Source organism: Mustela nigripes, chromosome 12, assembly GCF_022355385.1.
Source record: "Mustela nigripes isolate SB6536 chromosome 12, MUSNIG.SB6536, whole genome shotgun sequence".
NCBI lineage: Eukaryota > Metazoa > Chordata > Mammalia > Carnivora > Mustelidae > Mustela > Mustela nigripes.
The window spans coordinates 147,258,447-147,272,481 of record NC_081568.1 but is presented as its reverse complement, the minus strand read 5'-3'; the positions used below and the strand labels follow the sequence as shown (position 1 = coordinate 147,272,481).

Genomic DNA, 14,035 nt, shown 5'->3' with positions numbered 1-14,035 from the left:
TTGCTTTATTGCACTTCCTAGACACTGCATGTTTACAAGGGGTAGGTCTATGGCAGCCATGTGTTGAATAGGCCTATCAGCACCGTTTTCCGAACAGCATTTTCTCCCCTCTGTGTCACATTTTGGTCATCACCAAAAGTTTGGATTTCAAACTTTTCCTATTACTACATTTGTTATGATGATCTGTGATCATTCATTAGGACTTTCGCTGGAAGCTCAGATGATGGTTAGAATTTTTTTAGCAAGAAAGTAATTTATTTATTTTATTTTTTTTTTAAAGATTTTATTTATTTATTTGACAGAGAGAAATTACAAGTAAGCAGAGAGGCAGGCAGAGAGAGGAGGAAGCAGGCTCCCTGCTGAGCAGAGAGCCCGATGCGGGACTCGATCCCAGGACCCTGAGATCATGACCTGAGCCGAAGGCAGCGGCTTAACCCACTGAGCCACCCAGGCGCCCCAAGAAAGTAATTTAAAATTAAGATATGGGGCACCTGGATGGCTCAGTCAGTTAAGTGTCTGTCTTCAGCTCAGGTCATGATCCCGGGGTCCTGGTATTGAGCCCTGCTTTGGGCTCCCTGCTCGCAGGGATTCTGCTTCTTCCTCTTCCTCTGACCTTCTACCCTGCTTGCACTCCCTCAAATAAATAAATAGAATCTTTAAAAAACACTTTACATTGACTTTTTGTTTAATTTACTTAGCTTAATTTATTTTTATTATTTATTTACACATTGATTTTTTTTAAAGATATGATGCTATCCCACACTTGATAGGCTACAGTATGGTGTAAACATAACTTTTATATGCACTGGGAAACCAAAGGAGATCATGACTCACTCTACTGAGATATGTGATTAATTGCAGTGGTCTGGAACGCAAGTCACACACAGTCTCTCTAAAGTATGCTTCTACTGTGTAGCCATTTAAATAGCACATATCTCTCCTGACATTGAGAGCCACGTGGGACACAGTGTCAAATAAAAAAATTACAAAATGGGTGTGCCTGGAATAATCGTATTTTTTGGTTGAAAGAAAGAAAGATCCAAATACCTCTAAAAAAAAACCACACACACACACACACACACACACACACACACCTTTATTCATGTGTTGAAAAGATAGGTATCAAAATGTAACATTAAATCATTCAGCTGTCTCTTGAGGACTAGGATTCTGAGGCGCTGGTTCTTTTCAAAAACACTTCTCTGTATTTTTTGAAACATTTCAACATGCAGAAACAAAACCATTGGGGGAAAAATAGGAAGGAGTGGCTTGGGTACGGAGGGATTAGGGGAAGCTTTAGATTCTACAGATCTGAATTTGAACTTGTGGCAGGAAGAAGGCCAGGCAGCGGCCCAGCCATAGCTACATGTGTCTCCCCCACCACTCACTCACTGTCCCTGCCGCTAGGAGTTTAGGCGTCAGTCCTGGTCACCCGCTCCTGGGCAGGTAGAAAGGAGCGCGGTCCTGCTCTGCTCCTTGCTGCCTGCTTTCATTTCATGCCCCCTGCGCCTACTCCCTTCCCCAGCCTCTCCCAACTCTATCCTCTGGTCCACACCCAACCTTGGGGACTTGTCTGCTCCATGTTTTTGATGTCTCCACTCTTGGCCATGTCTAATTCATCTCCTGGATTGTTGCTAGATTGCTCTTTTTCAAATCCGGGCCTGATTATGCCGGCACACTGCTTAAAAACCTCTAACAGCTTCTCAAAGCTCCAGGGACAAAAGCATGGCCGTTAGCATGGTATGAATGGCCTGAAAACTGAGGCTGGCCTCTAACTTAGTAGGTCTCCGTGCCCTGGCCCGGACCCCACCCCAGCACAACACCCGGCACAGCCCTGGAGCAAACACCCTCTGCCATCTGCCCCCAAGAAGGTTGGCCACGCATACACAGACCTGTGTAAAATCCCAGGCCCAGAGAAGGAATTCCACCAAGAGCCAAGACTCCCATCCTACCTGAGAATCCAAGTCTTCTCCTTTCAAGCAGAGATTGGCATCAAGAACATTGAGTCCCACCAGCAGACCGACAATCACCATCCCTTCTTCCTCCATCATTAATGCTTCGGGCTCATAGAACTCACTGCAACAGATTGACACAACAGGCGGCCGGCTGGTCAGGAAGGGAGGTTCACCACCCCTTCTCCCCGACCCGCCCTCCCCTTTCACCCCTCAGTGGATGGGCCAGGCTGCCAGCTTCACCAGGTACCCAGCAACTCTCTGGTGCCACTTCTTGTCCCCACTTCAAGTGCTGCTCTTTTTTCTCTGGCCCCTCTTCTCTTCCTGTGGTTGAGGATGCGCTCCTCCCGCCTCTAGTCCAAGGCTGACTCCTCTGTCTGGACCCCGGATCTCATCCCCCCCATCTCCTCTTGGCTCCCGTGCTTCTAACCATCACTCTGCCCTGCCTGTCCCCACTGGCGCCTTCTTCCACACTGCAGTGTACTACTATGCCATCAGGAAGCGGGAATCCCACAGCCCCTCACTTCCAAGAATAAAACCCCTCCTTCTTCCCTGTGTCCCGCGGAGCCACACTGGCTCGTTTACTTCCTTACCTCCCAGTCGCCTCCGCCCTTCGCAGGGGGACTCCATTCCCCACCTACTACTGCTCCTGGTCACCAAGGATGTGCTCATTTACCCACTCTGTGTGTGTGTGTGTGTGTGTGTGTGTGTGTGTATGCACGAGAACTCCGTGACTTAAGAATTAGGGTATGAAGTCATGCAGATGAAAGGTACAGAACGGGGAATACAGCCAATGGTATTGTCAGAACTTTGTGTGGCGACAGATGGTAGTGCACTTGTGAGCACAACACAATAGTGTAGACTTGTGGAATCACTCTGTTGCATGCCTGAAACTACCTTAACATTGTGTATCAACTCTACTTCAATTAAAAAAAGTTAGTTCATCAGAACAAAATCTGCACCTCAAAGTTACTCAGTGTAATTGTACTGAAAGCACAAAGTACATGAAGTATTTGAAATCCCTATTTATCATGTAAAGATATGTGCAATAAGCCATGACTTACAAACAATGAAAAATTCTGAGTGGCAGGCCATACTTTTCAACTCAGTCAGACAAAAAACGCTAACTCTAGGGAGAGTCTCCCCTTCCAAATTCCCAGGTTCTAGGAAAATATTCCTTTGTGAGGATTATTTGTGCTTACATGTGATTATCAAAAACGAACCAGTCATCAATTTCAGGGACAGCCAGTTAGTTGTTATTGATGCTAAGAGATAGAAAATTTTATAAGATGATATGGAATCCTAAAATAGGTAACAAAGGTATTCTCTCTTATAAAAGGCAGGTTTTTATACTTTAAAATTGTCCACTGCCTCTAGTTTTAAAGGCATTTTCCCCCTATTATCAATAAATCTAATACATACCGTATCATTGAAGTTTAATAGAGTGGGTTGCCTGCTTCTTAATCTTAGGTATTTCTGAAGAATTATCTTTGAAAAGGCTTTTCCAAATGAAAAGCAGTAGGAATCTTCATTCAAAATGACTTTCAGATACCCAAGTTCGAAAAATGAAATACTCTTTAAAAACTAAGCCACATGGGACACCTGGTGGCTTAGTCATTAAGCGTCTGCCTTCAGCTCAGATCATGCTTCCAGTGTCCTGGGATCCAGCCCTGCGTCAGGGATCCCTACTCAGCAGGTAGCCTGCTCCCACTCCCCCTGCTTATGTTTCCTCTTTTGCTGTGTCTCTCCCTGTCAAATAAATTAATAAAATCTTTTTAAAAATCTTAAAAAATAAAAAAATTACAATTAAAATCTTAAAAAGAAAAACCCTAAAACCAAGCCACAGGATGTTTATGATGAACAATAACTCAAATAAAAGCGGTGTACATCATATACTCCTGTTTTAATTCCAAATCATTTCCAGAATGATGTTCTAAGTATTTACAGAGCAAAAGACAAGCAAAGACAGGAGGTAAAATACCTTAAGAGATGTTTATTGTCTATGAGCACTTTCAGATAATCTGCCAGTTTCTTCTGCATGAGTGCAAGATACAGCCAGGCTCTGCCTCTTCCCACAGCCGTCCTGGAATTCAGTGAAGCAGCAAACTGTTAAAGCATGACATCAAAAACCCCCAAGTCCCCAATTTAGCTGAAGAGAGACACGTATTCCCGCATGTACGTGCATGTGAACACAGGGAAGACCGTGGGAATAGCAGCTTTGGGGCCCAGATACAGCAAAGTCTGGGAAGGCCCAGAAAATAGCTTTCTGCAAACCTCTGGGTACAGTTCGAATTTTGTATCACGGACATGTATTTCTGGTTTGTTTTGAGGAGAGAAAAAAACTCAAGCCACAAAAAAATCTGATTTCTGGAATAAATACAATTAGATAAAACATGGCACAGATTCATAAAATTTCACATGGGGCCAGGAAATAGCTGATTAGTATACTGCATAAACATTTCTTCAAAAGATTAATATATAGGGGTGCCTGGGTGGCTCGGTTGTTAAGCGTCTACCTTCAGCTCAGGTCATGATCCCGGGGTCCTAGAATCAAGCCCTGCATTGGGCTCCCTGCTCTGCTGGGAAGCCTCCTTCTCCCTCTCCCATTCCCTCTGCTTGTGTTCCCTCTCTCACTGTGTGTCTCTGTCAAATAAATAAATAAAATCTTAAAAAAAGTTAATATTTGGAACATAGTGTTTGTTGATGTGTTGAAGTCTCACGTCCCTAGGCATTAGCTCAAAGGTGAAACTTTATTTTTAATTGTGGCAAAATACACAGAACATAAAAATTCACCTTCTTACATGTACACTTCATTAGCATTTAGTATGTTCATGCTGTTGTGCAGCCAGTCTCAAAGAGGTAATTTGGGAAAGGCCTGCTCTAAGCATCAGAAGAAACCCAAAAGCCTCCCAGCTGTGGACCTAACACTGCTTGAGGAAAGAAAGATTCTGTTCCAGGCAGAGTGACAGCATCTGTGACCTCCGAGAAAGTAGTCGAGGCGCTCCTGTAATCAGTGTCTGCACCAAAGAGAGCTATGGGGGCCGCTTCCAGGAGCCAGGCCCGTAAGGGTTAATCCAACTCCATCAGTACAAAAGGCTTTGAAGTCCTCCCCTCCCCACTCCCAAATAAATGAGCTTAAATTGGAGTAAAAAGGAAAGGAAGTAAAGAAAAAAAAGATACTGACTGTTGGCAATGATGATGCACCACACTTCCAGCCAGTGATTTGATCAGGGTATCAAAACTCGAGATCTAATAATGTGTGGTAAGGAAATAATTCAGAATGCACATAAAAATGTATGTGTGGAGAAAGTCTGCCACACTCCTCAGATAATGAAAAACTGAAGAAAAGCACAAGGCCCAAAGGGGAGTTAAGAAGATGAGCTCCAGGGACGCCTGGGTGGCTCAGTTGGTTGGGCGGCTGCCTTCGGCTCAGGTCATGATCCTGGAGTCCCGGGATCTAGTCCCGCATCGGGCTCCCAGCTCCGCGGGGAGTCTGCTTCTCTCTCTGACCTTCTCCTCGCTCATGCTCTCTCTCACTGTCAATCTCTCAAATAAATAAATAAAAATAAAAAATCTTTAAAAAAAAAAAGAAAAAAAAGAAGATGAGCTCCATAAAGGAATGCTATGTGGCCATTTCAAAAATGATGTTGTGGGGACACGTGGGTGGCTCAGTCGATTAAGTGCCTGCCTTCGGCTCGGGTCATGGTCCCAGGGTCCTCGGATCCAGCCCCGCGTTGGGCTCCCTGCTCAGAGGGGGTGTGTTTGTCCTCTGCCTCCCCCTCCACCTTCCCCAACTAGTGCTCTCTCTCAAATAAATAAATAACAATCTTAAAACAACAACAAACAAATAAACACCACCCATGACTTGAAAACAGTGAAAAACCTTGGGTGACAGGGTCATACTATGTAAGATATTTTCATTTCAATTAGGGGAAACTGAACTTGAGGGAGATTCCTCAGGATACAAACATACCCTGCCAAGTTTCAAACTACGCTTCCACCCCCCAAATTTTAGAACTTTTTTTTTTTTTTTTTTTTTTTTAAAGATTTTATTTATTTATTTGACAGAGAGAAATCACAAGTAGTCGGAGAGGCAGGCAGAGAGAGAGAGAGGAGGAAGCAGGCTCCCCGCTGAGCAGAGAGCCCGATGCGGGACTCGATCCCAGGACCCTGGGATCATGACCTGAGCCGAAGGCAGCGGCTTAACCCACTGAGCCACCCAGGCGCCCTAGAACTTTTTAAACTATTTAATGAAATAGGAAAAAAGAAAAGTCCTTCCCAACACGGCCCCTGGTGAGGCTACTTCTCTGTAGGCATCAAGAGAAGGGAACTATTGTGTTTTTCCGTCTCGGGAAGACAGGGGAGGATTTCGGACAGCCTGTCACCTCTTCATAGCCAAAGAGTTAAGAAGGGAACAGAGGTAGTGGGTTTGGCAGACAGTGAGCTCTTTGTTAATACAAGACTTCAAACCTGCCTCTCATGCTGAACTGGAAACAGAGGTCTGAGTGTGGGAGAAGGGACAACCCCGGTCTGGCAATCTGAACGCACTGGGACTCCGCAGCGGGACTCCATCAACCACCCCCCCCGCCCCCCTGCCCCGGCCTCACTCAGAAGGAGGGAGCTGGATGGAAGGGGTGGGCAGGAGGACCACAGAAGGAGCTGCTGAAACAAGGCAGAAGTGGAAAGCGCCTGAGAGCTCATCAAATAGTATCTGAAAGTTGTCATGGTGCAAAAAGGCTTTCATCTTCTGTGGGCTAGGCTCAAGGGCTGAATTAGGGACAGGGACTGAGGCTTCAATTTCACCTCTGCAGCAATGGAAGTCAATGGGACTTAGAGGCTTAGAGGCTTCCAGAATCCCACAGACCTGTGTTCTCTTCGTGGCTCCACCACTCACTTGCCAAGGAGCCTTGGGCAGGTTACTTAGCTGCTGAACCGTGCTTAACAGCTTTCCTGGAGGCTTTGTTGTGAGGAATTCAATGAGATCCTGAAATGTCCTTAGCACAATGCCTGGGACATGGCAGGCCCCTAGTAAATGCTGGAGATTATTATCTGAAAACAGAACAGGCTGCCTCCCCAGGAGAAGCATCTGAGGCTGGACAGTGGTATCCCCCTGCAGGAGACTGCACAGTGCTATTTGAATGGGCCTAGGGATCTCTAGGTCCCCTTTTAAATGTCAACTTCATGATGATGCCTTGTTTTTATTCTGTCAAGTTTTAAAATTTTGAGCCTATGCATGGGGATCCCAAGGGCGAACTCCGATATGGTAAATGATTTGTCTCACCTTTTCACAAATGTCCCATATCCCAGAAGCTAAAATCTGGCCTGAACTATATTCTGAAAACTGCCCAGATGCATCCAAAACTCAGATTCCAGGGGCCTGATGATGACCCTTTTACTTTTGTAACTGCTTCTCAGCTAACAGTATCTTTTCTCCCTCTCTCTCTTTTAAGGTAATCTCTATGCCTAACATGGGGGCTTGAATTCATGACCTGAGATCAAGAGTCGCGTGTTCTCCTAACTGAGCCAGCCAGCTGCCTCATAACACCTTTTCAAACTACATGACCTAAGTGTGACCTACAGGTCCCCATCTTAAAGATAAGGAAACTGAGGCTTAGGGAGGAACAAATCTTGCTCAACATCTTGAGGATAATGAGTAGCAGAGCTGAGACTAAAGTTTAAATGGAGTGTGGCTCATATTACCATTTGTTCTAAATTAGAAAAAGTTTTAGCAGCAAGGAATTGAGAAATGGGTAAATATGAGGGAGCTGGCTTTTTTTTTTTTTTTTTTTTTTAAAAAAAAACATTAAATCAGGGCACCTGGATGGCTCAGTGGGTTAAAGCCTCTGCCTTCGGGTCATGATTCCAGGGTCCTGGGATCGAACCCCTCATCGGGCTCTCTGCTTGGCAGCAAGCCTGCTTCCCTTCCTTTCTCTCTGCCTACTTGTGATCTCTGTCTGTCAAATAAATAACAAATAAAATCTTTAAAAAAAAAAAAAGAAAAAACAAACATTAAATCAGTGTTAGCTACTTCTCACTCACTTTAATTCTGGCAGGTTTCTGACGCTAGTGGCTATATCCGATGCTTCTGGGCAAAGTTTCTCCACCAGCTCCAAAGGACCGAAGAAAGATTTATTTTGGCCAATAAAGCTCTTCTTAACTAAAAGGGAAAACAAAAGTGTTATTCACAAGAGCTGGTTGCAAAATGTCCTCAGGCGCCCACAGTTTCTCTCCCAAAAGCCAAATGGACAATGCAACACAGCTCTACTGCTTAACCCCGATTTAGTCCTGGGGACTCAGAGATGTCAGGTAACAAATGAGCTCTCCCTTCCTCCGGTGACAGGGTTTCTGTGATACCCTGACTATATATGCTTACTCTAAGTATTTATTGCCCATGAAATCAAACAAACAAACAAACAAATAAATTTATACACACATATACAATATATATATATACACAGTAGAAATCCTTCCCCTTTCTCCCTTCTACCTGATGTCAACATCAATGCTGGATTTCAAATCATCACCAGCATCCCTCATCTGAATTGCTGCCAATAAGCTGCTAATGGGTCTCCTTGCTCCTAAGAGGGACACCTCGTCACTCTCCACTCCCTCACAATCTCTTCACACACATAGAAGTTCTTCTAAAGGTAGCTCAGTTGGTTAAGTGCCAGCCTTGAGCTCAGGTCATGATCTCAGGGTCCTGGAATCGAGCCCTGTATCGAACTCCCTGCTCAGAGGGGAGCCTGTTTCTCCCTATCCCTCTGCTGCTGCTCCTAATTGTGCTATCAAATAAATTAAATCTTTAAAAAAAAAAAAGGAAGTTCTCTTAAAAATGTTAAGTCAGGCCATATTTTTCACTTTGCTTAAAATCCTCCAGATACACTTACAACACAATCCACCTCCTCACATGACCTGCCAAAGGCTATGACCCAACCTTCTCCTGCCCCCCAATCCATTTCCCTGACCTCATCTCCTCCCATTCTCACTCTGAGCCCACTGGCATCTTCCTCAAACCAATCCTCGTCTCACCCGGGGCTTCTGCCTATCTGTTTCTTCCCCCACTAAGGAATGCTCTTGCCCCAAATCTTGGCACAGCTAACTCTTTCTCCTTTAGGTCTCAGCTCACAGTTCACCTCCCCAGTAAGACCTCACCTCTCACTCTAGCTGAAACGCTTGCTGCTTCCTTGAATTTGTGGCGTTTTGTAATTTCATTTCTGCGTTCATCGTCTGTCTGGTCCCCTAGACCTGTGCGGTCCCCTAGAGTCACTGAGTACTGTGTGCTCTTAAGCACCTGAAATGTAGCCAGTGCAACTGAGATGTGGTATAAAACACCTGGTGGGTTTTTAAGCCTTAGTAGAATAAAGAAAAATGTAAAATACCTCATCAATAAGGATTTTAATCACTGACTTTGTTAAAAATCATAATATTTTGGATATACTGGGGTCAATAAAATGTGTTCTAAAAATTTATTTCACCTGTTTCTTTTTACTTTTCCTTTCTTTTTTTATTTAACAAAGATTTTTATTTATTTATTTGACAGACAGAGATCACAAGTAGACAGAGGTCACAAGTAGGCAGAGAGGCAGGCAGAGAGAGAGAGAGAGAGAGAGAGAGGAGGAAGCAGGCTCCCCGCTGAGCAGAGAGCCCCGATGTGGAGCTCGATCCCAGGACCCTGAGATCATGACCTGAGCAGAAGGCAGAGGCTTGAACCCACTGAGCCATCCAAGCGCCCCGTCCTTTTTTTTTTTTTTTTTTAAACGTGGCTATCAAAACACTAAAAATTGCACAAGTACCTTGCGTGGCATTTCCCCTGGCTAGTGCCGCTCTCCGGGTCGGGTCTGGCGTGCTGGGACCCCCCCCCCCCCGCGCGTCTGTTTTGACCCCGCCGTTACTCCAGCACCCAGAACAAGGCTCGGCACTGATGAATACATGCGGAGTAAACAGCTGGCCCGAACTCCCCCGCCCCGAAGGCCCCCTCAAGCTCACCTTTCAGCCCGTGTTTGAGGCAGTGCTCCATCACTACGAAGAACTGCTGCAGGGGGGCATGGTCCGCATCCAGGCTGCGGCCCAGGCTCAGGGCGGACTGCAGCAAGACTTTGACGCTGAGTTTCATCATGTGCATCAAGTTGGCACGCTCCTCCATCATCTGGCACCTGGAAGCTGTGGGGGCACAAACAGGGACAGCCTGGTCAGTGGACTGAGGGTGTCCAGGGTGAGGAGGCTGGAAGATCCGCCTGGCGCGGGGCCAGGCGATCAGCTCCGAGCGCGGACGTGTGGTTGGACGGATAAATGGACTTCGTAGTCAACCGGCCTTTGAACCCAGGAGGTCACGGCTGCACCTGTGCAGCCTGAGCCGCGGGTCAGTCTCGGGAGACCTCTCCCAGGCGGCTCCGCGCGTTGCCAGGGCGACGGCTCTACTAAGACTCGTCGCGATTGGCGTTTTCCACACCTTTTCGACCAATGGAAGGGAGCATACTCCAGGAAGCCCCGCCCACAAGTGGTCCTCCCCTGGACATTCCGATTGGACGGACTCAGTCAGAGGCCACGCCCACGAAGCTCACGGGCGCCATTTTGCGTTCTCGGGGCGCGGGTGGCCTTGTCCCGAGCCTCCCTAGACGGCTCTCTGAGCTTGTTCCTTTGTCCGACGGTGTCAACCCAAGTGCGTTTGGGAAAGCCTCTGCCCCTGAGCTCCAAACTCAAATTCTCACTGCCTAGCTTTAGCCCACAGTGGGTGGGCAATACGAGTTCGACCCTTTTTTGTGGTATGTGAAACCGCTACAATCAGAACTCAGCTACGTTTCCATTTCAATCCTATTAACGCTGTCTTGGTTTTGAGAGTAAAAAGTTTGTGGGCCGTCGGCATCAGATACCCATGACAAATGTTTGCCACGTGTCCCCCTCATGCCAGAAAGCTGCCAGCCTAGAAATTAAAAATGCATACTCCACGCGATTAACCGCGTCCTGGGAGAAAAAACTACCCCGCGCACGCCCCTCCGCACCTGCCCAACATCTAGTCTGAAACATTGGCCGGCCAGATGGTGGTGGTGGTGGGGTGGGGATCGTAGTGGCTTTTCATTTTTTTTGGATTCTGTGAATCCTTGTGTATTTTGTATAAATTAATATTGATACTAATCCTTTGCTTATAGCTGTTTGATTTCACGGTCATTGATTAATACAACCAAAAAGATAGTTTAAAAGAGGGCACACAAGGGGGGAGGGGGGGTTGGGAGAAAGGGGGTGGGGTTATGGACATTGGGGAGGGTATGTGCTTTGGTGAGTGCTGTGAAGTGTGTAAACCTGGAGATTCACAAACCTGTACCCCTGGGGATAAAAATATATGTTTATAAAAAATAAAAAAAATTTAAAAATAAAAATAAAAGAGGGCACACATGGAGAGCTGAATCGAGAAGTAATGTATTATGGTGAACTGATAATAAAGGTATTACGTAATAAAGGTATTACGTAAACATTACTGAGACCTGAGACAGCCTGGGACTACACATTCTAAAAAATCTCAGACACCCACAAAGACAGCTACTGGGAAAGAAAAGTTGGTGGGAACATTTCATCAGAGGAAAATGGGTTGATTAAAGGGGTAGGGGCGGTATAATTATTTTTAAATTTAGAGAGAATCCTATATATTAAATGTATAAATTTGAAAGCATTAATGAGCGGGAGATCGGCATAGAAAAGAAAAATTGTAAAAGCCTCATCACGAGGAGGGAGAAACCCTAAACGGACCAATAAAGACCTGCAATCTGCAAAGATTGACTGCTCAAGAAGCCACCACGCCTAGGTCTGCAAACCACCGCTCTGCTCCTCGGAATGCAGAGCCAGGATTATGCGGAGCCAGGATTTCGCAGCGCCCTGCAAGCCCAAATGTTTGCGGGAGATGCGTTTCCAGCCCCCGAGGTTTCACCCTCTGAAACAGGGTTTCAACCAACTCTATTTTCACTCTATTTTCACTTCATTCTGTACTTTCTAATTAAGTTCCTTCCTGCTTATCTCTTACGTCCCCGCAAGAGTCTGCGGGCCAGGCGTCCCCTGATGGGAACCAAACTACCTTATGGACTATTCTGAGCCAGCAAGACTTCGTGTGTGACTGACCCCAAGACAAGGATGGACGCGGCCTTTACTGCCCACCGGCCTGTACTCACCGACCTCTGCCCCCACATTTTCCTTACAGAAATATAGAGTATTTTCAGCACTTTGTAGCCCACCTTTGAGATGCTACTCCCCCTCACTGCAGTAAATTCGTTTCTTCGCTCACCACCCCTCCTCCCTCCGCCAGTGGCTGAACCTGGTCTGTTTGGGACCGCCCCCCCCTCCCGCCCCCCCAAGGTGTTCCTGCATTCCTGCGGCCTGGTTACAGATTCACTCCCTATCCCACATCTTCTGTGCCTGATGACGGAGCAGAAGCACAAGCTCATACCCTGCCCCCAGCAGGCTACCCACCCTCCCCGACACTCCAGGCTGCCCTAAAACTAAGGAAAGGGAAAAACAAATGGTTAACTGATAAAGATCACAGTCCTTTATAGGACAGGGGTCTTGTCGATCAGTTTACCACTGTCCTAGAGATTTACAAGACAAAAGCATCCTGTTACTAACAGCCTAATATCCAGAGACCCAAAGACTCAATTTCCTGGAGCCCTAACATCACCCTCTCCTCCGTGGCAATGTGGGAAACAAAGGCAAAAGGGAATGTAAATAAAATTAAATTTCCTCATTACCTGTAGCCCCACTGACAAACACTAGAAGCAGGCACAGTCTAATACTCCTCCGGGAAACTCCCAACTGTCTCAACACCAATGCTTTCCTAGAGGGAAAAGCAACCTTAGTTTGACAATAGCAAGGCCTGCAGTATCCCGAGTCTTCTTTAGCATATGGAAGTCCTTTTGGACACCTCCCTTTGTCATCCCCCCCTCCCCCCACATATGTTTCAAGCCACTCCGCACAGCCCCAGTGCTGCAGCTCTTTCAGCCTACCTGTCCTATCCCATGAAAAATCACCTTTTTGCACCAAAGTCGTCTCAAGAATTCTTCCGTGGCCATTGGCTCCAGGCCTCACCAACTACGCTACTCAAAACCACATCACGCCCACTTGGGGTCCAGGGAGTCCCACACAGCCAAGTGGAGATTAAGCCTCCTTTGAGGATTCAAGTCACCCAAAACATGAAAGCCTTCCAACCTCTTGTTGCTTTATTGTACTTAGTTAAGGAAAGCTGGTCTTGAGGGAGGGGGACGGTTTCTAGCTCTCTGCTGGCTAGCCTGAATTCAGAAAATTAAACACTTTTTTCTCCCACAGATATATGTAATCAATTAGCCCATCTCAATACTCCTCCCTGAGATGCACCATTAACTTGAAGGATGTGTTCCATAAATTAGATGGGCTCTATAAATTAGATGGGCTCTAATAAATTACAGCTCCATGTTTTTTAAGAAAATGGATTTGAAGTACACATAAACTAAATCCTTTTGTCAAAAAATACTGCGTTGGCAAAGGTATAATGAAATAAGCAACATTCACGTGTCGCCAACTGTTCTGAGTGTTCTGGGTTAAACGGTAGCTACTGAAAGAATTACAAGTATAATTTCCATTTGATAAGTCTTGGTAAAGGCTTTTTGGGGGGAACATTTTGAGGCTGGGAAATTTAATATGATTGGGTAGCATCTTTTTGAAAGTCAGGTGATTTTCATTTGTTTTAAACAAAAATAAAGGAACAAAAAATAATTTTTGACAATAGATCAAGGTGACTTGGGGCATATAACTTGGAAGGGATTCAAAAGCTTGACGTTACTAAAACAAAACTATCCATTTCTATTTCCTGTTTATATGAACCAGAGTTCTCTATTAAAAAAATAAACAAACCAGGTGTTGGGAAAATTGGACAGCCACATGCAGAAAAATGAAATTGGACCATTTCCTTACACCACACACGAAAATAGACTCAAAATGGATGAAGGACCTCAATGTGAGAAAGGAATCCATCAAAATCCTTGAGGAGAACACAGGCAGCAACCTCTTCGACCTCAGCTACAGCAACATCTTCCTAGGAACATTGCCAAAGGCAAGGGAAGCAAGGA

The 14,035-nt window shown here is 45.7% G+C and overlaps 1 protein-coding gene across 1 annotated transcript in view; it reads right to left on the bottom strand.

Annotated features, from left to right (window-relative positions):
- Positions 1-14,035, bottom strand: part of RUFY1 (RUN and FYVE domain containing 1) — a 64,204-nt gene that overhangs the window by 43,769 nt on the left and 6,400 nt on the right. Inside the window, exons 2-5 of the mRNA XM_059416153.1 lie at positions 9,939-10,112; positions 7,992-8,109; positions 3,934-4,035; positions 1,953-2,076 (exon numbers count right to left, since the gene is read on the bottom strand). Coding sequence (XP_059272136.1) covers positions 1,953-2,076; positions 3,934-4,035; positions 7,992-8,109; positions 9,939-10,112 — 518 coding nt within the window. The remainder of the gene's footprint in view (positions 1-1,952; positions 2,077-3,933; positions 4,036-7,991; positions 8,110-9,938; positions 10,113-14,035) is intronic.